This window comes from Lissotriton helveticus, chromosome 1_1 (assembly GCF_964261635.1).
Source record: "Lissotriton helveticus chromosome 1_1, aLisHel1.1, whole genome shotgun sequence".
NCBI lineage: Eukaryota > Metazoa > Chordata > Amphibia > Caudata > Salamandridae > Lissotriton > Lissotriton helveticus.
The window spans coordinates 729,350,782-729,375,536 of record NC_136057.1 but is presented as its reverse complement, the minus strand read 5'-3'; the positions used below and the strand labels follow the sequence as shown (position 1 = coordinate 729,375,536).

At 42.2% G+C, this 24,755-nt stretch overlaps 1 protein-coding gene across 1 annotated transcript in view; it reads right to left on the bottom strand.

Annotated features, from left to right (window-relative positions):
* The window catches only part of EPYC (epiphycan), a 201,686-nt gene that overhangs the window by 32,188 nt on the left and 144,743 nt on the right, over window positions 1–24,755 (bottom strand). The window contains exon 4 of the mRNA XM_078674261.1: window positions 14,635–14,793. Within this exon, the coding sequence (XP_078530387.1) occupies window positions 14,635–14,793 (159 nt within the window). The remainder of the gene's footprint in view (window positions 1–14,634; window positions 14,794–24,755) is intronic.

Sequence of the window (24,755 nt, the reverse complement as noted above, 5' to 3'; positions counted from 1 at the left end):
ATAATATTATTAGCTACAAACATATAAGCACCTCTTTTGTAATTATATTTCTAATCACCAAAAATATTAGTAAAATAGCACAAAGTATGTCTGCTACATAACAATAAAAGTAAAATCAAAGACTCCAGAATAAAATTAAAAATTCACACTCCAACATAAATCATTGAAAAGAAATGATAGCCACTAAAGCGTTGGCATTTGCTATTCCACTCCAATCTAAACCAATTTGGGCAAGGTGTTGGACACTAAAGGATTGACATTTAGGGGCACATTAGCATGGTGGGCGGGCTTTGCCCGCCCCCCACCCTATCGGAAAATGGGACCACCCGCCTTAAGGGGGGTCCCGGGGGTGCCATTAGGATGTGCCCGCCACAGTGGCGGGCATATCCTGTATTTTCAGCATTGTGGCGGGCGGTACTCACTGCACCGCCCGCTACAATGCTGAAAATGCATTGCAGCATTTGCATAATGAAAGCAGCAGGCACCGTGCCTGCCGCTTTCATTATGCAAATGCAGGGGGGTACCATAGGTACCCCCCGTGTGCAACCCCCTAATGTGCTTCACTCTGGGGGCCCGCAGGGGGCCCCCAGAGTGAAGTCCGCCTGCCTTTCCGTGGCGGCATTGCCGCCACGGAAAGGCATTGAAAAATGACCATTATAATATGGCTGGCGGTGTCTGATAAACACCGCCACCATGTTATCCCAAGGCGACAGGGGCGGAAAACAGGCGGGCGGTGTTTCCCACCGCTGCGGTCCCCTCCGCCATCGTAATATGGCGGGGGGGAATACAGGGAAGGATGGCGGGCGGATTGATCCGCCAGGCTGGCAGTGGCTACCGCCAGCCTGGCAGGGGCAATCCGCCCACCATCCTAATGGACCCCTTACTATTCCAACTCAAGTCTAACCATATTGAGGGAAGTTGTCAAACACTAAAAGGGTGACATTTATAATTCACACTCCAATCAGGCCACATTGGGGAAACATGTTGGACACTAAAGGGGTGACATTTACTAATCCAAGTCAAATGTAAACCAATTTGGGGAAGATGTTGGACATTAAAGTACTGCCATTTAAGATTCCCAATATAAGCCAATTTGAGGAAGGTGTAGGACACTAAAGCATTGTCATTTACTATTCCCACTCCAATCTCAACAAATGTGGGGAAAATTGTTGGACACTAAAGGGTTGACATTTACTATTTCCACTCCAATCTAAACCAATTTGGGAAAGGAGCTGGACAATAAAGAGATGACATTTACTATTCACACTCTAATCTAAACCAATCTGAGGAAGGTGTTGGACACTAAAGGGGTGATATTTACTATTCCCAATCCAATCAAAACTAATTTGAAGAAGGTGATGTACAGTAAAGGGGTGACATTTACTATTCCTACTTCAATCTAACCAATTCGGAGAAGGAGCAGGACACTAAAATGGTGACATTAACTTTTCTCACTCCAATTTAACCATATTGGAGGAAGGTGTTGGGCACTAAATGGGTGACATTTACAATTCCCACTCCAATCTGAACTAATTTGAGGAAGGCATTGGACACTAAAGGAGTGGCATCTACTATTCCCAGTCCAAGCTACCAATATTGGGGGATGGTTTTGAAAACTAAAGTGGTGACAATTACTATTTGCACTCTAATCTAAACCAATTTGAGGAAGGCATTGGACACTATTCCCACTCCAATCTAACCATATTGATGGAAGGTGTTGAAAACTAAAGCCATGACATTTAATATTCCCGCTCCAATCTAACCATGTTCAGGGAATGTGTTGAAACAGAAGTCATTTACTATTCCGGTTCCAATCCAAACCAATTTGAGGAAGCTGTTGGACACTAAAGGGATGACATTTACTAATCCCACTCCAATATAAACCAATTTAAAGAAGATGTATGAACAACAGTGCACTGAGAATCAACAGACAGCAGTGACTTCTTATATCTTTTCTCAAGATTTCTTTTATTCTTTCTCTAAGTGTTCTTTAAATACAGCAAGCAGTCTCCAATACTCTAATTAGCGTCAAACAGGCAACACGTGTTTCGCGCCCAAAAGCACTTCTTCAGGGCGCCTAAATAAATATCTTCTAGTTCTGCACGTCCTTTATCTTGGTTTGTAATACCATCATACTGGATAATGTACTAGTTTTGTCTTAATACTTCTTTTGAACCCTATCTCTTGTTTTTCTACACCAGATTCCTTAGGTCATTCACATCCATAATCAATCAGTGCTTAGTTCCCCTTGATAAGGGTTGTGGATCGGGTGCACCATTCGATTCAGACGAGACTGACAGCCGATACACGACCCTTATCAAGGGGAACTAAGCACTGATTGAATATGGATGTTAATGCTTTCCGACTGAGATCGTAATGAGGCCCTAAATGGGTTACGTTTACTATTCTCATTCTAATGTACCCAATTTGGATAAGGTGTTGGGCACTAAAAGGGTGTAGTTTACCATTTCCACTCCAATCTAACCAATTTGAAGAAGGTGTTGTACACTAAAGGGGTGATGTTTACTACAACCACTCCAATAGAAACCACTTTGAGAAAGTTGTTGGACATTAAATCAGAGACATTTACTATTTCCACGCCAATATAATCCATACTGGGGGAAGGCGTTGGACACTAAAGGGGTGACATTTACTATTTCCCCTCCATTCGAAGGGTATTTCAAGAAGGTGTTAGACGCTAAAGACGTGAAATTTGCAATATGCACTTCAAAATAGAACATTTTAAACTAGGTAATACAAATGTAACATTTTAAATTCACAATCAATCAATACCCAATACTCACTATTTTTTTTTACTATAAAACAAAATAGGTTTTATCGTAAAACACACTAACCAAAACTACAAATATATATATAATATTTAAATATTAAAATAGAAAAAATATTTTTATTAATAATTACTATATATTTAAATATATTTACTACCATTCCTAAACTTTAAACCATACAATTATAAATTAAAAATTAATGATACAAAATGAACAATAATAAATTAAAAAACATATTGAAATGATTTTTATATTTAAGAAATATGTAATATTTAAAAAATATTTTTACGGTAAAATCACAATTTCAAAATAACAAGAATGTTAAATAATACTACCATTTACATTTGTTTAATCATACAATTTTTTTAATTTACATTAAACTATTTCTAAATATTTAATCATAAAAATGTAGTTATATACTTTTACATTTTATATCATTTAAGTTTTTTTATTTAAAAAATATTTCATACCATTAATATGTATCCTAATATTATAAAACTAAAATTCATCAAAATATGAATATAAAAAAATAATTTAGAAAATTCTAAATCATTAATCTGCATGACATTACATTAAAACTATCACCTTAACATTTCATTTACAATACATAGTTTTTAAAAATCTCAACACCTCGAACCCCTAAAACAATCAGTATCCCACTACTAAAAAAATATATTAACCAATTATTTATTAAGACATTATTACAACTAAAATATTAATTTATTACCATTTCATGACTACAAAACTATCTTACTGAAACAGAAATAAAAACAATAATAAACATATACAATCAAACACAATACAATAAAATACATACTAATTAACACTTACAAAAGATATTACATATAACAATATTTTCTACGTCAATATTCTTTTACAGTGAAACAACACTACAAACAGTTTGATATCCTGTTGACAATATTTTGGATATCTTGATATTCTTGCCACAATATTTTTCTATTGCAATATTTTTTGCTAATATTTTGTCTAAACAGCGAAATGGTTTGTAAAAACTAGCACCTAAAACAATCAAAGTACCAACCACGAACATCTAGTCATGTGAGATGGGTAAAAATTGAAAAATATGGCCGGCCGCAATGGAGCCCAGGTTGGATACAAGAAGTGGATTGGGTCTGGTCGGCGCTTACATTCGGACATAGAAGAAGTTTTCGAAAGAAAGTTCTGAGAAGGTGAAGTTCAGCAGGGCAAAGATGTAAGCGGTGTCGGAGGAGGAAGCGTCATCATTGGAGAGCTTCTGGGTCCAGTTGCGGTGAAGATTTCTTCATTTAAACTAAGGGCCTGATTATGATATCGGGCAGACGTCCGATGCGGGAGCAGGACCTCCTGACTAGGAGTCGAAGGTCCGGCTGGCCACATTACGATGCGACCACCTTCACGGAGGTTGCATTGGGTATCTTTTGTATTGCGGCATGTGCTGTGGGCTGCAGCACACTCTGCAGTACAAAACCTGCATTGGTTTTAGCCAAAAATATTTTAAGACCCAAGTTATTGATTTTTGCTATGTGAGAACCTTTAGCACTACCACCAAGAGCCCAGGACTGGAAGGGGGCACCAATTGGGGGGTTAGAACTCACTCAGGTTCTGTCCAAGTGCGGTGTCAAGATGGTGGGAGCCTTTTTTGTCCCTGTGGCTCTGAACAGGAGGACGTTACATTAGCCCTTGGAGTCACTCTGGTAGTCTGAGGTTTAAATGAAGCAGGCCTCAAGCAGAAGGGCATGACTCTGAGGGTTCAAGGTAAGCTCCATGCAGCAAATTAGTCTTTATGGCTGCTGCAAATCAGTCTTGTGAATTATACCGCAAGCCACAGCAGCAGGCATTCCTCAGAGAGTCCTTCCAAAGGTCCAGAACATGAATGAAAGTTTAAGTCCTAGGGCCCTACTATTATACCTGGTAGCTTCATTGAAGTAGTGTAATTTCCTGCCTCCAATGCCCTGGTTCCAAGCTTGCTGCAAGCACAATGCAGTAGTGACAAGCCCTTTGTGTGACGACAGAGCATAGCTCATTCAGTTGCAAGTGGGGCTGTGCCCAACTCCACCCCCATCCTACCAGATAATGGCCCATTGAGGCTCACCTAATTCCTCTATTCTGCGTCTGGGAGGAATTTGCAAAGTCTAACTGCCAACTGCACCCAGTCATGCAATCTAGGACAGGTTGCAGGCACCAAATGGCAAAGGGCAGGAAAATGGCAACTTTCTAAATGTGCCATTTTAAAAATAACTATATTTAAAATCCAACTTTACCATTAAAGAGGATTTTTTATTGCAATTTCATAGCTACCAAACATGAAAGGCTTATCAGTCCTGAATCAAAAGTTAACACATATTAAATGTAATAAGGCAACCCAATGTTACCCTTGAGAACAGGTAGGCCTAACTGTAGTGAAAATGAAGTTAGGAGTTTTTCACTATTAGGACATGTAAAACTTTTTAAAAACACGTCCAACCTTTTAATTGCCATGCACCTTGCTCTCTTGGCTACCTAAGGCCTACCTTAAGGGCGACATATCCAATAAAAAGGGGAGGCTAAGGCTTGGCTAGGGGCTATATTGCAAAGTCCAAAAGGCAGTTTAAATTGTATTCAGACTGCCGTGCCAGACCTGGGACATGTTTTAAGGAGCAACTTAAGTGGGTGGCTCAATAAGTGCTCAGGCACACTAGTAGTATTTAGTTTACGAGCCTTGCGTATATGTTGTACCACTCAACAAGGGACTTATAAGTGCATTAAATGTGGCAATTTCATGTAAGCCAATTTTATCATTTTAAAGGGAGTAAGCACAAGCACAGGAATTGTGAGATGATCGATCCATAAGTCACAAGAATGAAGGTTAACAGAAAGTCCTTCCCTCCATAACTTTCCTTTGTGAAGTTTTCCCTGTCCTAAGAGAAAGAAGTGGCAATGACCATCTCTAGTGTGTAGCCTGAATGGTCATCTTTCCCCTGTAAAGGTAACTTCCTACTTCAGAGAAAGAAGAGGCAGTAGCCATCTCTGACATGCAGCCTGAATGTTCCCCTATCTGGAATGTCTTGCTCCCTCCTCTAGATACTGGAATTTAAAGAGGATCGGGGAGGATCCAAAGTGTTTATATTTCCCTGCTAGTGGAGGTCCAGCTAGAGGGAATGGCCCTAACATCACCAGGATTCTGAGTGGCCAATCAGCTTCAAATGTCTTGCTCTACCCGGTCACAGTCCTGCTTTCTTTGGTGAAGGTGTCTGGGAAAGTCAGTTTAGTTGTGGAATACTGTAGTCCACTGTGTCATCCCGAGTGAATCCTGGAATGGAATCAGGGTTGACTTGCTGTCCAACATTCAAACACTGCTGTCCTGTTAATGGGTGTTGACCATAACAACCCAGTTCTGTAATAAACCTGCTCCTGGGTTTCACTGTAACACTCCTGTCTATGTTTTATACCTTTCCCCAATGTAACCTTTACCTGCAGGACCTGCTTCGACGATTTTCAGAGGGACCTAAACCACTTCACTTTAATCAAATTCCAAGTTCTTCATGACCAAGGACGAGAGTGCGCTGCAGAGTGCTTGAAAAGCTGTTGTTTGCCCACAGCTAGTATATCTGCATGACAGACAGTCTCCCTGAGCCTCCCTGAGCTATGGCACATCACATTAAGTTTGCAATTCTTGCTGGAAGAGCAGATGAAAGAGTTGATGAGTTGAAGGAGAGTTGATGGCCATGTTGTATGAGAGACTGTCCAGGTGGAGAAGCAAAGAATGTTCCCAGAGTAGGAAACAATCAGAAGGGAATCAAGCCAGGAGCTGAACCAAGTTGTGATGGGTATCCGGGTTTCCCCGAGTACTTCTCATATTGAAATGATTCAAGGCATTCAACTAAAGAGCAACATCGTTCCATCTGGCATTGTTGTCATGCACTAAGAGATTACTGTGCCACTCCTGGCATTGGGGCTGCCATTGAAGTGAAGTCTTTGTCACCACAGATGCAAGCGCTCTGATCTGTCCTGGGATGCCACAACTACCGGACCAGACCTTGAGGCCTGGCCCGGGAGATGCAACTGCTGAAACAAGGCTCTTGTCTCTGTCCAGCCTAAAAAGCTGCACCTCAAAGACAAGCCCCTGCTGCACTAATCTTTTCCTAGAAGCCCTTGTGTGGAGTGAGATGGCCTTCATGGTGCTGTGACATTGAAATGCACTTACCAACGCCAGCAGAGCCACATCTTCAGAGAGCTGGTAAAACAAGGTCAACTGGGAAGACTGAGGGCCCGATTCACAGAATGAACTTAAGACTAAATCCTAAACTTACTACTATTTGGTATTCACAGAATGCACTTACTACTTTCGGGATTCACAGAGTGAACTTACTACTTTCGGGATTCACAGAATAAACTTACTACTTTCGGTATTCACAGAATAGATTTAAGACTACTAACTCTAAGTCCGAAATCGGGGAGTAAATTACGTCCCGGAGGCGGAGCTTACGGCTTGGGGGCAGAGCTTACGGCCCGGAGGCGGAGCTTACGGCCCCGAGGCGGAGCTTGCGGCTTGGAGGCGGAGCTTCCGGCTCGGAGGTGGGGATTTTTGCCATGCTGAAATCTCCAACTCTGGGCCGCAAGCTCCACCTCCGGGCCGGAAGCTCCGCCTCCGGGCCGTAAGCTCCGCCCCCAAGCCGGAAGCTCCGCCTCCGGGCCGTAATTTACTCCCCGATTTCGGACTTAGAGTTAGTAGTCTTAAATCTATTCTGTGAATACCGAAAGTAGTAAGTTTATTCTGTGAATCCCGAAAGTAGTAAGTTCACTCTGTGAATCCCGAAAGTAGTAAGTGCATTCTGTGAATACCAAATAGTAGTAAGTTTAGGATTTAGTCTTAAGTTCATTCTGTGAATCGGGCCCTGAGAGACTGAACCCACAGAGGCAAATCTGAAGTTTAAGAAATGTAGGCTTTGCCTGTGTGACTTTACCGACACAAACTGTTGAACTGATGTATGCATTCACTGAGATTTGAAAATGAGATTACAACCCAGAAACTGTATTCCTATTAGAACTGCGCAGTATTTCGTTTTGGGTGAGACTAAAATACTTTCGATTTACTAAATTAAGCACAGTGCTGGACAGTATGGTATTATATCTGTTGGCTGAATATTCAGTTCTAATTAGGGGTGGATGTAATGTCGGTATTTGCTGTGGTATAATTACAGCAACATTACATAGGATTAGGCACAATTACGCAATGAGCACAACCCAGTTTGTTGCACTTTTTTCTTAGTGAAAAATGAACCCTCATGTCCAACATGGACAAGAGGACGTTTTCTGCTCGAAGAAAAAAGCACGAAGTGCTCCAGTACACGAACAGTAGTAACTAGCAGCCTCCCACACTCACTAAATTCATTGTTCATGTGCACCTGTGGTAATAGTTTCTGGCAAATTCTCATAATTATACAAATGGATGTAATTGTCTAATTTTCTATACTTATGATGCAAAGAAGTAACACAAAATTAATCAGATTACTCTGTCTAGGCCTATTTTTGAGCACCAGTGGTCTGAGACGTTTCTCTGAGAAATAGGACCAATGTATAAAGTCTATCAAACTTAAAAAAGTACTTGCATTTTAATATGTATATGTTTGCTTTATATTTCCATAAACTATGTACAGCAAATATGTGTATTTGCAATTAATGTATTAATAATCACAGTACCAGATAAATATTTTTAAAGTGTTGATTTCTACATTTTAAGATTATCTGTTGGTGAATTGGTGATGATAGGACTGGATACATGAATGCCCCGTCAACTATTTTGGCATTTCCAAAGCCCTCCCCAAGAAACCAAGTTGAATATGCTGCACGAATAGGTTAACATTGTCAATGCAGTCATTATAGTATCAACCCTTTTCAGAAAGTAAATTCAATGTTCATTGTCCAATATTATCTGCCATACTAGGGGAAACGTAACTGGAAATTGAGGGAGGAGTCGAATCAGTCACTGTGAGATATGGCAGCAACATAATGGGTTTAGGGACAGGCTACTTTGCCACATATTGTATCCTTTGTATGTCTATAATGTGGTGAGACATAGCAAGGCTAGAGTTGGTCAGAGAGTACCGCCTTTTCTGTGGAAGGCTTTACAATTCAGGCCTTCTTCAAAGGGGTCTGGCCTAATGTAGGATGAAGATCTAGCTATTACTGTAGGGATTACCCTACTGTTCCCTTACAAATGATCATATATACAAGTCAGATTAGAGGAGTATGTAACTGTATCAAAAAGGAGAACACTACGTATCCATTTGCCTCCATCTATGTTATGCCTTTCTGTCAAACTCCATGCATGTGAACTCCTTCAAGATTGTTGTCAAATGATTAGCAACATGATACCTAATACTTTGCTTATAAGCCAGACTACAAACCTACAACTGATCAACCAAGCACAATCACCAAGAAGACTATGTGTCTGAAACTGCAACTCTCTGCTTCACTTCATGCTGTGTCACTGGAACCACGTGATACCTGGCTGATGAGTGCAAACTAGGGCGAAACGGGTTGCTTGTGTTCTTGTTACAGGAGGAGTTTGCCTGGCAGTTCGAGCTTGCTGTACCCATTGGGGCAGAATCATAATTGATTTATATATGGATTGGCCTAAACTGAGGTGGCATGGTGTGCAAAATAACAATGGACTGGGTTGCAGCCTGAGTAATTGCCATGGCTCAGATTAATCCAAGCATTTCATTGCTCACTTTTGTTATCCTTTAGTGTATCATTCTAGGTGGAATGAGCATGTCAAGACATGGGTCATGTGCACACTGTGTCACCGGAACCAATCTATACCTGGCTGATAAGCTCTAACTAAGCTGGAACTAGTCCGGGTTGGCGTGTGTTCCAGTATAAGGAGCTGCTTGAGATGGACTGTCCCTTTTGGGGCAGGGTCAAAACTAGTTGCATATGGCTGGGACCAAATGGAGGTAGCATAGTGTGAAAAATAATGATGGACTGAGATGTGGCTAGATGTGATTAGGATTAAGTCAAGCATTCAATCCATCACATTTTTTGTACTTTTAGTGTGTCAACCTTGGTGGAATGGGTATGCTGAGACATGGTTCCTGTGTACATTGTGGCATTGGAACCAAGCTGTGCCTGACTAATGAGCCCTACTTTGTGTGAAACCGGTACTGGATTGCTTGTGTTTCGATTCAGGTAGGACCTTACCTGGCAGTACGGGCTGGACTGTTCCCATTGGAACTGGGTCAAGACTGATTTGCATATAGCTGGGCCTAAGCTGCGGTGACATGGTGAGCAAAATACCAATGGATTGGGATTACCAATGGTGGAGATTCAATCAAGCGCTCTATCATTCACTTTTTTCTATACTTTAATATCTTCACAGTGGCACAGGTTGAAAATCTTTTGTCCATGCAATATCAATCTGCTGTTACTAAGACCTGCCACCTTATAACCTGGAATGATGAGCCAGTGGCCATTTTCAATCATAATGGGTACATTTGAAACCAGGTGATAAAAGGGATGGCCCTCCCCCATTTACAGTTTGGAAAGGAATTTATCTATGGCTTATGAAAGCAATTGCGGTCACAAACCATTGATGAGATACTGACCCCCAAGTTGAGGTTGGAGCTGATTTGCAAGGTGCTCCCTGGAACATGGTTGAGCCCATCCTGATTAACACGGACCAGGATAGGACGCAATAATAAAGCATGCCGCTAATAGAGTGGGTAAGGGTCTTACAAAAGTATTATTTTATGTTCCCTCTGGGTTCTCTTTCACAGACTATGGGGGTCATTAAGTTTGCGGGCGGATTGCCAAAAACCACCGCCTGCATGTTATTTTTCCTCCGCCACATTACCATGGCGGGGGGGGACCCTGGCAGATAGAAAGACCGTCCGCTGGTTTTCCGCCCGGTCAAAGAGTCAACCGGGCAGAAAAGCTGATAACATGGTGGCGGTGTCTGGGAGACACCGCCATCCATATTAGCATACATGCGGGGAAATGCCTTTCCGTGGCGGCGCATGCGGTTCCCAGTATTGGGGGCCCATAGCGTGCCCCCAGGGTATCTGGGGAGTACAGGTGGGGGGTACTTATGGTACTCCCCTGCATTTGACAGTACTATGTGGCAGGCACCGCGCGGTGCCTGTGACATTGTACTGTCAAATGCACACCTTGCGTTTCTGGCATTGTGGCGGGCGGTGCTTTCAGCACTGTCCACCGCAATGTTAAAATGCGGGATACGCCCGCCAGTGTGGTGGGCGCATCCTAATGGGATGTGCGGGACCGCCGCAAACATTGCTGGCGATCCCATTTCCCAGGGGTATGGCGGGCGGACTAATGACCCCCTAAGCCTTCTTTAAGGCACTTAAGCCCACAGAAATAGGGTATTGGATACTGTTTGTGATTTGTATAGTGAATAAGGGAGATAGTATCCTTTTTCCTGGAAAGTTCTCTCTCCTCCCCATTCTTTTGAGCAGTTGGGCCTAATTGGGTTATAGGTTTGCCAACCAATGTACATAATCTTTGCTATTTAGCCAGCGTCTGGGTAAATAGCGAAGCTTCCTTGTTATATACGTGGCTGCAAGCCAATCAGTGCAGAATAGTGAATAATCTCTACTATTCAGCCGAGCAGGTAAATAGCAGATTGATATACTATTTATCATGTGGCTGGCTAAAAAACATCCACTAACTCGGTGTAGCGATGGAGATTGTAAGTGAGTCATCTGAGCATGAATAGTAAAGTAGTAAAAATACACATACAATGGATCTTAAGCATTTAAAGTAGAATGCAATGTGAATATGAACAGTGTTAGGAAAATGCAAGACATATGATTTTTCTTATTATTGAATATGTGAAATGCATGGACATTTAAAAATAATGTAGTTACGATTCTAAAGGTGACGTTTTCCTATTTAAAATCAACAAATCAATGTCTTTCCAGTGATATGCTAACATGTAAGAAACATGTGAACGTACCGTTTCGCAATTGTTGGGACAAAATTAGTTTTGCCCTTTTTCCAGATAAATATTTTGGCAAAGAAATCATAACAAAAATAAACATAAAATAATTTAGGACGCCTCTTAAAAGGGTGGGAAGGAGCAAAGTTATCTGTTTACCTGTACTTTTTATTTGGTTGTTAGAACCATTTTAGCTATTATTAGCGCATATTGTGAATTGTTAAATTATCTTTTTGCAAGTATTTATCTTATACTTAACATTTGGAAACCTACATTGATAACAAACACACACTTAATCATCAACAACAGTTTATGTTGCTTTTACCACATTTCTATCAAACGACATCATGGATGTAATTTAGCTTGCCCTTAGCTACCCAGAGAACTGCCTTTGAGACCTCAGAGGTGGCAAATTCAGTGCCAGTGAAAACAGGGGCAGCTGAGGCTCCACTCTCTTTATTGTCAGTCAATTTGTTTATTACACTTATAGAGAATAATAAAATATAATATTCGCTTACAGTGTAATAAAAATGGAGTTACAGTAAACTGTAAGCTGGAATATGTCCTTACAAGGCAGCTGAGGTATGTCTAAAGTGCTTTTAAATGTATGTTGTGTGTGAACTTGCGGGTGAGAGAGTGTTTATGTGTGGGAGAGTATATGGGCACGATCGACAGAATGAACTTAAGACTCAATCCTAAACTTACTACTATTTTGGTATTCACAGAATGCACTTACTACTTTTGGCATTCACAGAATGAACTTACTACTTTTGGTATTCACAGAAGTTAGGACAAACTTAAGACAAAATCCTAACTTCTGTGATTCCCAAAAGTAGTAAGTTCATTCTGTGAATGCCAAAAGTAGTAAGTGCATTCTGTGAATACCAAAATAGTAGTAAGTTTAGGATTGAGTCTTAAGTTCATTCTGTGAATCGGGCCCTATATGTGTAAATTTGTGTGTATCTGTAAGCATATGTGTGTGAGTGAAAGTGGAGGTCAAAGGGCGTGTGATGCCACTACCACTACCCCTATCATTTTGGTGAATTGCCGTCCATGAAGGACATTATCATCTTGTTTCGCAGAAATATTTATGTCAGAAAAAGAAATATGAAAAAGTTGGCGATGCTTTTACTAGTGCGCAAACTGCTGCAAGACTAACTGAAGGCAAACACTGTGTAAGAAATCCATAAGATCTCCCTCTCACTGACACAATCCAAATACTGACAACATTAATCACATCACATTTCGTTGTTGATCATCTGTTGATATCCACCCCACCCTGTGGACCACGAAAGTCCAGACTAAGGGCATGATTTTGATCCTGGTGGACCGCTCGTTTCTCCATGAGAGAGATGGAGTAATTTACTCCGTCGCCCTGACGGAGATGCAGCTTGTCAAATTTATAAATGACCACGAAGCTGGCAGTCATTTATAAAGCATGGCAGGAATTGCCATGACAGTGGTTCCTGTCAGTTCATTTCTGTATTTGGTGCAAGGCTCCGTCAACATGAAGGAGCCTTACACCAAACCCTTTTTTTTATTTTCAAAAAGAAAATCTAATTTCTGGATTTAATTTATGAAAATAAAAACAATAATGCCCTCTACTCCCAAGAAAGGGGGCATTAATTATTTTTACTGTCCCTCACTGCCATATTATTTGGGCGGACTGACATAAAGCCATTTCTCCAGTGGCCCTCTCTCCGTCAAGCCATAAGAGAAGTTTGGCCAGAAGGAAAGGAAGTAATCACCGCTGTGGCAAAACTTAAGGCCCATCTGCATCAAAATAGGGCTGGCGGACCACTGCGTTGGTGGGGAGGGAACTCAGTAACTGTTACGACTGAGTTCTCTATCTGCCAGCATATAAACCGGGCCCTAATATATCTACATGTCTGCTCAGCCCCGAGATCTGCTTCTTCCTCCTTGATACCCATAAGAATGCTTCTCCTCTGTGGGTTTTAAAATCACTGCAATGGTAGCCTCATGATTGGACTCCCAATCGCAATCTGGCTCATATGCCATCTACAGAGAATTTATAGTTCAGCTAACTGCCTCCAATTAGGCTCTGCAGTGCAGGCCACATCACTCCAGCCCTCCTGTGGCTCCACTAGCTTCCTAGAGTGTGGTGCTTTGACATCAACCCCTTATGCGTTAGCACAACCTTCCCACCTATGCTCACTGTTTCACCCATGCTTTACCGTACAAAACATCAAGACAACTCCTACAAATTTGAAGATATTGTATTTCTCGGATGGGCGGTCCGACTAATCAGTAACCATTACACAGCTCTGAGACACTCTTCCATGGTGCCATGCAAAATGCATTAACTTTCAAGAAAGCAGAGTAGGAGCAAACAATCAAATACCAATTGAATACTGGTTGAGTGCTGTGGCTTACTAATATGACTGTTTTCAAGGTAAAACAGCCACACGCATAGGAAACCGAACAACTTGCAGACACCTATCACTAAACATATCAGTATGCTTTGAATTGCCATTCTTCAATCACTACTGCAGAAGAGGTTTTCCAGCCATTCTTAGAGTTGAAATATTTGAGGGACAGTGCAGCAAGTTGGATGAAAACAATCAGATTTTACATATGTTCCTCAAACGCTCTGCAAATATCATAGGCGAGAATCTAAATGCAATGTTGCCTTATTCTTTTGTACATCGCCTTTTTTGGGGAGGTTTCTAAAAAGAGTGCCACGTGCATTTCTGCACTCTGTGTAACCAGACTGTGCTCATTTACAACACTTTCACTCTGTGTGAAACATTCAACTAAACACATTAATATGCTTTCTTAAAGCTGTGTAATATTGATCGCGGAAAACGTCGTGATTGCCTTCAATGTGAGCCTAATTTGCTATCCTGTGATTATAAAATATATTTTCTGTTAAACATTTGTCATACATACTTTGATTAGCAAAGTCATTTTTGTTTATCCTGCCGATTTTGTTGTAACGAGAGTAGAAATGAGTGGTTGCCTTCGGTAGCGGTGGGATATTATCCAGCTCATGATCATCACAATAAACTGTAGTAATCAGGCAGGTGCACAAGAGGCAAGTTGGAAGACCTAAAACAAAAACAAAGACCAAATGTAAAAAAATGGAGCATCACACTTACATTCAGCTCTTCAGCGTACTGTGGTCAATATTGCATACATAGTGGAGAACAATGAAAAATGCTGCAGAAGTCACTTAAAATCATGCACACAACAAGTTTAAGTAATCAAATAAAAAGCTAAAAAAGTTGTAAAATGAAAAAATGAGCACTAAAGTTATGAACGAAGAAAGCATGTCATCAATAAAAATCGATGTAAGACTGTTGCATTTTCAATGAATTGAAAGTAGAAAATAATGAATCTACCACCTCCAAACATTTGGAGAGAACATAGCCACCTACTCACAGATTAACACAATCCATACGTTTATTTTGGAGCATAATCGTACGTCAATGCTGCCACAGAAAGGCATGCGGTCTTCAACTATGGGGGCCCGTAGCGGGCCCCCAGGGATTTTGGGGGGTGCACATGTGGGGTACCTATGGTACCCCCCTGTACTTCAATGTACAACGTGGCAGGCACCGCGCGGTGCCTGTCACGTTGTGCATTGAAACGCACAACTTGCATTTGTGGCATTGCGGAGGGCGGTCTGCAACTATGGGGGCCTGTAGCGGGCCCTCAGGGATTCTGGGGTGGGAGGTGCGCATGGGGGGTACCTATGGTACCTCCCTGCATTTCAATGTACAAAGTGGCAGGCACCGCACGGTGCCTGTCACGTTGTGCATTGAGAAGCACAACTTACATTTGTGGCATTGCGCCGGCCGGTGCTTTCAGCACCACCCACCGCAATGTTGCAGATGCAGTTTGCGCCCGCCAGTGTGGCGGGTGCATCCTAATTGTTGGTGCGGGACCGCCGCATGCATTGCAGGCGGTCCCATTTTTCAGGACTAAGGCGGGCATACAAAGTCCGCCCGCCATACTGATGAGCCCAATATTTTGCTGTGTGTGCTAAATAAATACTATATTTATTATTTATATTCTCAATGGCTTCTTTTGTTTCAGCTTTAACAGCTTGCATGTATGGAAGGGACCATCAGTGGTCTATAGAGTTACCATTTTATACTGTAGTTGTTGGTCCGTTAAAATGTATTACTACCTTCAAAACACTTATACCTTTCTTGGGCTGACATGCTGGCATAGTCCCTTTTGGAGAATAGAAATGAGAAAAGAAATTTCATGAGTAACAAACATCTTGCAAAAAAATATTAGGAAGTGTTAGAAAGTCACCCTTTTGGCCTGTTCACCCCAATTTTTGTGTGCTGACTGGTACTAATGGTAGCCGACTCTGACTGTGCCTTGAACACACACATGCATTGAGGTAAATGTATAATTGGCTTGACCTAGCTTATATATCAATAGTAAGTAATAGGGCAAGGTGATGAAAACTACCTATATGTCTCTAGAAGATAATACGGCCTGGCAGTGTAGAGGCCAGCAGCCTTTTATGCACTTGTATGCGTGCAATGCTAAAAGCCTGAGATCATTTTAAAAGCAGACCTGAGTTGCAGTACTGCTTTTAAAAAGTAAATCCACTGCAAACTCGACTTTGGTGGCAGGGACACTATAAAAGTGATAATCTACATTATTGTTACATATCAGGTACCCCCAATGTCTCCCCTAGGTGTTTCAGGGGTGGGGGTGGCAAGTAACTATAAGCAGGGTCTCCATAAAACATGCTTTATCAACCCTGGCGAGGAAAAACTACTCATTTTATTTTATGCCAGTGTTGGAACGCCCCTGCAAAATCGACTTTAGTGAGGCGGCACTTTAAAGTATGCATCTACATCACTTTGACATATTAGGCAACACCCAGGTCTCCCCTGGGTGTCCCGGGGAGGGGGTTCTGTAATTATGAGCTGGGTCCATATAAAAGATTTTTTATAAATCCTGGTACGGGAGGAATTGCATATTCCATTTTCCTCATTGTAGATACTTGGATTCATAGGCTAACATGGCAATATGTTATGAACACATAAGGAAATATAATTCAAAGACTTAACAGAATGGTATTGATAAATTCAACAGATTGCTCATGCTGAATTTATCATCACTTGCAAAGAAAATACGTTATAACACTTTATTGCCTGTAAGCCAAAATCCAGCCTTCCTGCAGTCTTCCCTGACTGGTCAGTGCTAACAGGCTTAGCTAGCCTGCCTTGAATAGGTGATAAGTGGCTATCCAGGGAGAGAGCTTTGTAGCTATACTTGAATGCCTGGGCAAGGAGGAGGGGTCGTAAAGCATGAGGCTTCTAAGTAGGACTGGACAGACAGTGAATGCCAGGCCTACCTATCCCCAGTCCCTTGTGCCCCAGCCAGATTGCATGCTGAAGGAAGGAATTTGCAGGTGTTAGGGGCAGTAGACCTATGGAAATGAGCCACACTGAGAGTTGGTTTAGTTAGCTCTTACTGCTCTGCTTACATTTCAGCCATCATGGATTTTAGGAGAACAGTGATTTCTGGGACAAGATGTTGCTATACTTTGAAGGAAGTGGTCATGCCCCTGATGGCACCCGGCATCTCATTGGTCAGGGGTATCCCCCTCTTGATGCACAGAAGCTGAGAATAAATATGTGAGAGGTTCATAGCCTCTCAGTTCCTCTGCATAAAACTCCAAAAAGAAGGAGGACTGTCCTGCTGGAATCCAGACCTAAACTCAAAGGCCTGCCAGGTGAAAAGTGTGCCTGCTGCACTATCTGGTACTACAGCTCTGAGGACTTGGCCTTACTTTAAGATGAAGTGAGGAGTGTGACTCATTCAGCCACAGGTTAACAGAGCTTAACGGACCCTTCTCCAGTCAGAGTCCCCCTCCTGGAGTGCACCCAGTGGACTTTTATGGGGTTGACAAAGTGAAATGTGAGAGGTGTATTCTAGGGCTGCCAAGGACCATGTAGGAGATTACAGACCTTGGAAGGACCTAAAGAAGTTTGGGAACTTTTGGAAAAAACTTCATAAGGTGACCGACCTGCCCGCAAGGGCCAAGTAAGCCACCTTCAACGGCGACCAAGTCTGGATTCCAGGTTTGTCCCACTGAAGAGATTCGGAGGTCTGACTTCTGCATTTCGACCAGGAGCTCCCTGAAAGTCAAGTCGGCGAACGCTCACTGAATCCAGCCTGGTGAACAGTAGCGAGGGCCCTCTAAAGAAAAAGCTCCAGAAAAGTTTCTAAGTCTGAAGGTATAGTTTTGACCGGGGCCTCCCACTTAGTATATCTGAGCATGGCTCTATCATAGTTGGCCTGGAACTTTGACTTTGTCCTGCTCAAGCGTGGCTACAGTGGCGCTATTGGTTTTTAAGCACTAGAAAGTGTTTATTCCTTAACAAATCATATCTCCAGTTCCCTATATTGGATATTGGTCATTTAAAAAAAGAAAAATGTTTCCCATTTTTATAAATCGCTGTGGGATTTTTATTGTGTGTTGTGTCTTACTTATGTACTGTATTGGTGTTTTTAAATGCTTTACAAGCCTGTCTCCTAAGTTAAGACTTATTGCTTGATGTCAGCTGCCCAGGGTTGAGCACGGGACCAATTTATTGAGACCCTTTTTAGGGCCCAGTACAGTGTCAGTGGCCTTGTTTTTGGAGGTAGGTGCATACTTACCACCACCAATAAAACACCTTCCAACAGGAAGGTTACAGTTCCATTTTTCAACCAAGTTAAATTCTGAAGAGACATTAAAACTGAGATCAACCCATAGCATAGGATACTGCCTCTCAAGCTTTCTGGGACCTTTCTGCTCCCAAGAGTAGAAACTGCCATCTATTTTGGGAGAGAGCTGTATATGGTCTACACCATTGTGAGAATTTAGGTTGTTGGATGAGTAGGGTTAGAGCCGGGTCAAGTAACAGCCCCAATTCCTTGTAGGGTGAACCACACAAGTGACTATTTTAACCTGTGGTTAACCCTGGGTAGCTTGGCACAAAAAAACAGTCAGGCTTAACTTGGAGGCAATGTGTAAAGTATTTATCCATATTAATAATGGTGATTATCTCAACATGCCAGCCACCATAACTAGTAAAAAACGTACAAGCCCGTTTCGAGTAATTTCCTTCGCGGCAAGCTAGAGCGTGTTTTAGTCTGCGAGGAAAGCACCATCAAACCATAGGCATCAATAAACACCTGCCTTTTTCATTTTAAAGATCCGGCACACTACATTGGTGGAGAGTTCTTATTAAAGGATCATCTACATTTAAACAGGTAATGAGACAAAAAAACGCAACTACTCTTGTTCACTGCCATTCATTCAATAATTTGGACACTGATAGAAGAAAACTTTGCTTTACAGACTATCATTTCATTGGCTGCAACACACATAATTGGGTAGGAGGCCCACATCCTGGTGCTTTGCACCTACACGTCTGCAAGTAAGCAACAATTGTTCTATTGATCAAGATAGTTTGTTACGACAGATTCAAGACGGTGACTGTGACGAGTTTATTTAATTTCTTGGTTTGCAGATACGATATGAGATTTTGTCAGAGTTGATGACAAGGTAAGAGGACTCAAGCTGCGCTCTTTTATGGATATTGGAGCGATAATGTCAAACGACTCATAGTAAGAAACTGTTTTGTCTTTCAGGCATACTAGGTCTTGAGGAGAATCCCTTCATGAAAGAGATTCAAAACGCGTTGACCACAATACTTTTGGCCAACCAAACTAAATCACCTTTCAAAGAGTTGTTGAGTTCTATCAATCATGGATGGCCTATTCTGATATTCGAAATTTGAAATCCATTATTTTTGGTTTGATTTTTTGGAAATTTGTATATATTTGTATTAAAAAAGCTAAGTTTAGGTGCCCCAGGGTGGGTTTTGTGTGAATGGAAAAAGGATGAATGTATGAATGTGAGAATGAGTAGAACACAAGTATGAATGTGACACTACACAAGAGTATGTTAGGGAGGGTGCAGATGAAAGTCTGTTAAAAGCAGAACACGTTTCAAATTCTAAAGGGATGGAGTGTTCCACGGGGAATAAGTATATTGTTTTTGAAGATCATTGTGATTTTGTAAAGAGTTACATGCGTTGAAAATTCTTTTTTGATAATTGGTTTAAATAAAATAGATCAATTCTAACTGAAAGAGTGGGTCAGATGGACTTGTTTAATTCATTTTCCCATCTTGAAGTAGTCAAGAAAGTGGCAGTATTGGCAGTTCCATTTGTTTATTGTGTAAAGTATTTATGCCGCACACAAACTGTAATAAAGTAAAACCACAACACAAGAAAAATGCCACAACAATATAGACAAAAAGAGTACATTTTATTAAATTATTTGACATAAAAATGACAAAAATTCAACAAGTAGAGCCAGAGTTATGAATTGTTAAAGTTCATCGTAAAAATGAGAAAAAATATGAAAGATAAAAAAGATGAAAGAATCAACCACAGACATCTAGTCACTCGAGATGAGGTCAAAGTCGAAAAACATAGCTGACTGAAATGAAGTGCTTTTCGAAAACAAGAAGTGATTTTTGCCTGGTAAGCGCTTACCCACGAACTCAGAAAAAAGTTTGAGAAAAAAAATTCTGAGAAGGTAAAGTTCAGTGGAGCCATTCTGCAGGAGGTGTCCGAGGAGGGAGTGTCATTGTCGGGGAACCTTAGGTCAAAGCTGCGGTGAAAAATTCTACGTTCAGACTCACTCTCTTTTTGGAAGTAAAAAAAATCTCCAGCAGGATGAGGCAGAAGGCTGCAGCCAAAAACAGTGCTGGGGCTGAGATACCCAATTGACGAAGGACTACTGATCAGGATTTGCTGTTGCTGGGAAGAATGTAGTTGGAGAAGCAGAAAAACTAAACCCACCAGCAATGCACCTCGGGCAAATTGGCGAGCAGGCTGGTCCAAGTCTCCTCTGGGTTCCCAGACCTGTTTTTGGCAAAATAACGTTTTGAAGTCTTCAGTTTTGGGGTTTGCCCATCTGGGCCCCTTTGGCACGGCAACCAAGGGTCCGGGACTGGTGGGGCACCACTTAGTACAGGACTCACTCAGGCTGGGTCCAGGTGCAGGTTCAAAATGTGTACCTGTAGCTCTGAACAGGAGGCCAGCAAACTAGCCCTCTGAGTCACTCTAGTAGTCCTGGATTCAGGTAAAGATGCAGAGCTCAACAACAGTGCTGCCATCTGAGGATTCAAGGCAGGCTCTAATAAGCAAAGCAGTCCTTCCAAGTATAGCAAAACAGTATTTCAGAGAGCACAGGAGTTCACGGCAGCAGGCAGTCCTCTGAGGGTTCTTCCGCAGGTCCAGGAGTTAACTGAAGATTGAGACTAAGTGTCCTATTTTTATACTCTGTGCCCTTCCTCTTGTGGAAGTTGACTAAAAACTCCCTTTTCCGCCTGATGTCCCATCATGCACCCTATTCACCCTAACACCGACCAGGCAAGCCGATTTTCCTACTTCAAGCACAGATCCTGTTATACCCCCTCTTGCCTATTTTTCTCTTCGTTGTACTGGCACATGCAAAGAAAATAATGGCCAGCCATCGTGTATCTTACGGGTTTCCGTCCCGTTCGATATTTTCCCTTAGACCAGAACGGAGTCAGTTAAGATGGTTGGCTCGCCAAAACCCCCCCCTCTCCAACTCTGTCACATAACGAGCAGCTCTCGCTCTTCAATGATCTCTCAGCTTGCGGGGGCAGCCACGGGTTGGGTCAACAATCAAGGGAAAACCTGATCAAGCACATGAGACAGCCATGAAGAAGAATAGTTAACCACAGCCCATTCTCCTTCCTCCCAGCTATACCATTGTGAGACATCACCGCCCTTGTGTAAGAAGTAAAGAACGCACAATGCCTCGTCCTCTTTACCTTTCCGACAGAAACGACCCTGTAACAATGCCTCGATTCTCTGTCCCCAGACACTAGTAACTCTGTAACTTGTCACCACAATCACTCCAATGCAATATGTTTGTCTATGTGTAAATGTAATCCAAGTTATTCTTTAAACGAGAACAAGCATGCTATGTCTTCCGTATGAGTACATCATGAATGATTGAATCAAGTCCGGGGGAACTCCTTCTTTTGATTGTACTCATAATGTATATAAGTGCTGTTATGTTCCAAGTAAAGCAGACTACTCCTGAACCCGCTTGGTGAAGGAGCTTTCCCTTAACTCGAGTTCTGGAATAAAACCCTTTCAACTCGAAGACCACGGACTCTGCTCCTCATTTTATGTATTACCATTTCTTGGGTAATTATAGAAATTCCGACAGCGTAAATAATTAGTTTTTTATTTACCACATTAATTGGCGCCCGAACAGGAACGCTCCCTCTTCCCTACGCGCCAGCGATGTAAGTCGGGTCCTTGTCCCTTCCATACTTTCGACGGACTTCAAGTGCACAACAGCGGGGTGTTCCCGCTAACTCCCTCGAGACGAGGAGGAGACAGACTGCGACTGATCATCCACACGAGGCGGTGAAGAAGATAGCGGAGCGTCCCAACCCAGAGCCCGACCAGTGAGAACGCCGAGTCCGAGGTCTTTGGAGCCCCGATATTCCTGCGCAAGCGTCAAGAGTCCGATGACCAGGTCTTCAAGTTTTGCTTCTTGGTGAGTACCACTGGGAAAGTATAAAGACGGGTTCCATTTTTGGAAAACGGTAAAGACGTGTCTCATTCGTGAGACCGGTACAGTTGCACTATATTCTAGTGTATAAAGTGTTTGTTTTGTTTTTGTATATTCCAAGTCTTTTTAACCGTAATTAGTTGAGTTTAAGAATGCCTCTGTTTTCCAAATTACGTACGATCGGCACCAAAAAGAATCTATTAGAGAAACCAGTTAAAATCCCGCCTAGAGATACACCTGGACATTTTCATGTATAACAAACATGGATTGAGTGCCATATTATTCTTAGACCTTTGGGTAGACTATACCGAAAAATTAGAAATGGTGCATAGATGGCCCGCCGCAGGTACCTGGGACATAGAATGTATTATGAGAGTAGAAGAAGAGTTATGGACACGAAAGGCGAGGCCCTCACAGACAGAAGCCATTGAGTTATGGCGTAAGGAAGCACATAGGAGGGCCCAGAAAGAACTAGGGAAAGTCGAGAAAAGTAAGAGAATGTCGGAACAGGCTAAAGAAAAGCAATTACAGGAAGAAGGTGAGAAGGTTTTAGCTGAACAGGCAGATAGAGAAAGAAGCGCCCTTGTTACTGGCATTTATCCCGTTTTGTCAGAAGAAATTATAGAAGAACATCCAAAATCCCCAGTGAAAGTAATTCCCACTGCTCCCGACAATTTTCTCCCTGCCTATCTGTCGGAACCACCCCCGCTTATGTTAACATGCCTAGAACACGCCCGTCTACACGTGCTCCTGAACTAGTAGCCGGTGGTTCCACCTCTGATTTAGGAGTGTCCGGGAACGGGGCTGAGGATAAAGACGATGTCCCGCCTCTTGAGTGTCCTTACGACCCCGAACCCGGTAGTGGCCCAATGGCCACGATATCAGAGAGATTAAGACAAGCCCTGGGTCAACTCCAGAAGGTCCCTGATATAACGAAGCATTTGGATAGAGTTTATGAGTTCATACGAACAGGTGAAGGTCCGGATACTCTGGTCCAGGTCATGAAAAATAGAAAAGTTCCCATCAGAGGACTGCTCCTGCGGTTCATCATAAATTGTCTGATCCGGGAACTAGACCCGGGTAATGGAAGCGTAGACTCTGAGTTAATAGACCTTAGTGATCAGGTACACAGGGGAGCACACGATCTGGGATATCAGATCGACAAAATAACAAAAAGACTGGTTAAGAAAATTGTCACCATCCACTCTGAGAAAGTCACACAGGAGGACGACTCAGATGAAGATGAGGGTCCGACACTAGGTAGAATAAATTTCCTGGGTGTAGCGCGACATTGTCCTGGCTCCAAGTGGCGAACCCCGCGAGTGTCGCGGAAAGTTAAAAGATTAGATCCTTCTTCGGAAGACCTTTTTCAGTCCACAGAAAGAGCCCTAGATGAATGGATGGACAATGAGCCTCCCCTTACTCAACAAGAAAAGGAATTGGCCCGGTCTGCCACCCATTGGATATCACAGCACCGGGTATACGGCCCAGATATAGTAGCACAAATGTTTCTGGCTCTTCCCCGAGCAGAACAACGGCTAGCAGGTATTTATATGATCCAACACCTGGCTACCTTATACGAGAATAACTTCCACCGATCAGATAAGCTATACAAACTGTTACAAGAAGTAGTGACAGAAAGATGGAGGTCTCGGGGACCGGAATTGATCAATACCATTCTGGACCTGCGCCTCCGTTACCTCCAATTTACCTTAGCTTCATCAGACCATGAACCTTACAGTATAGGCCAATACCCCTTACGAGAAGTCCACCCCAAACCCCAGCTAGATGGTACACTGCAACGAATACATGTGTATACTCCCCTTACCAAGTTAGAAATATTGGAAATGAAAAAGATGGTGCCCTCTCACGAAAAAGATCCCGGAGGATTTCATAGAGAGTTGAAGGATATCCTCCAAATGGGTAGTTTTACATATCCAGATATAATCATACTACTTAAAGTAATTCTACCTACAGGCATATTTGACAAATTGAAGGAAAAGGACTGGGAGGTGGGTGTTAAAAAGATTACGTGGACTGCCCTAGAAAAAGAAGAGACAGACCGAAAACCAGGTGAAGGTCTAGGTGAATGTGTAAAGGAATTACCCAGTCTCCTCATACAGGTCTTGCCTCTGTTATTGGCAACAAAAAAGGAAGATTGGGATGCCATTTCTGCCTGTAAACAAAAGCCAGACGAGGATACAGGTGATTATTACACCAGATTGGAGAAATGTTTCTCTATAAATAGTGGACTCGCACATAGTAGCGAGGCATATCCTCATCTTTTTGTGTCCAAATTGGTGGACAACGCCTTACCCCCCATCAGAAATAGAGTGTTGAAAATTGAGAGTACCTGGCAAGCAAATAGTCCTTCACAAATGTTACAAATGTTACAGTACCACCACAACAGAATAAGGGAAGAA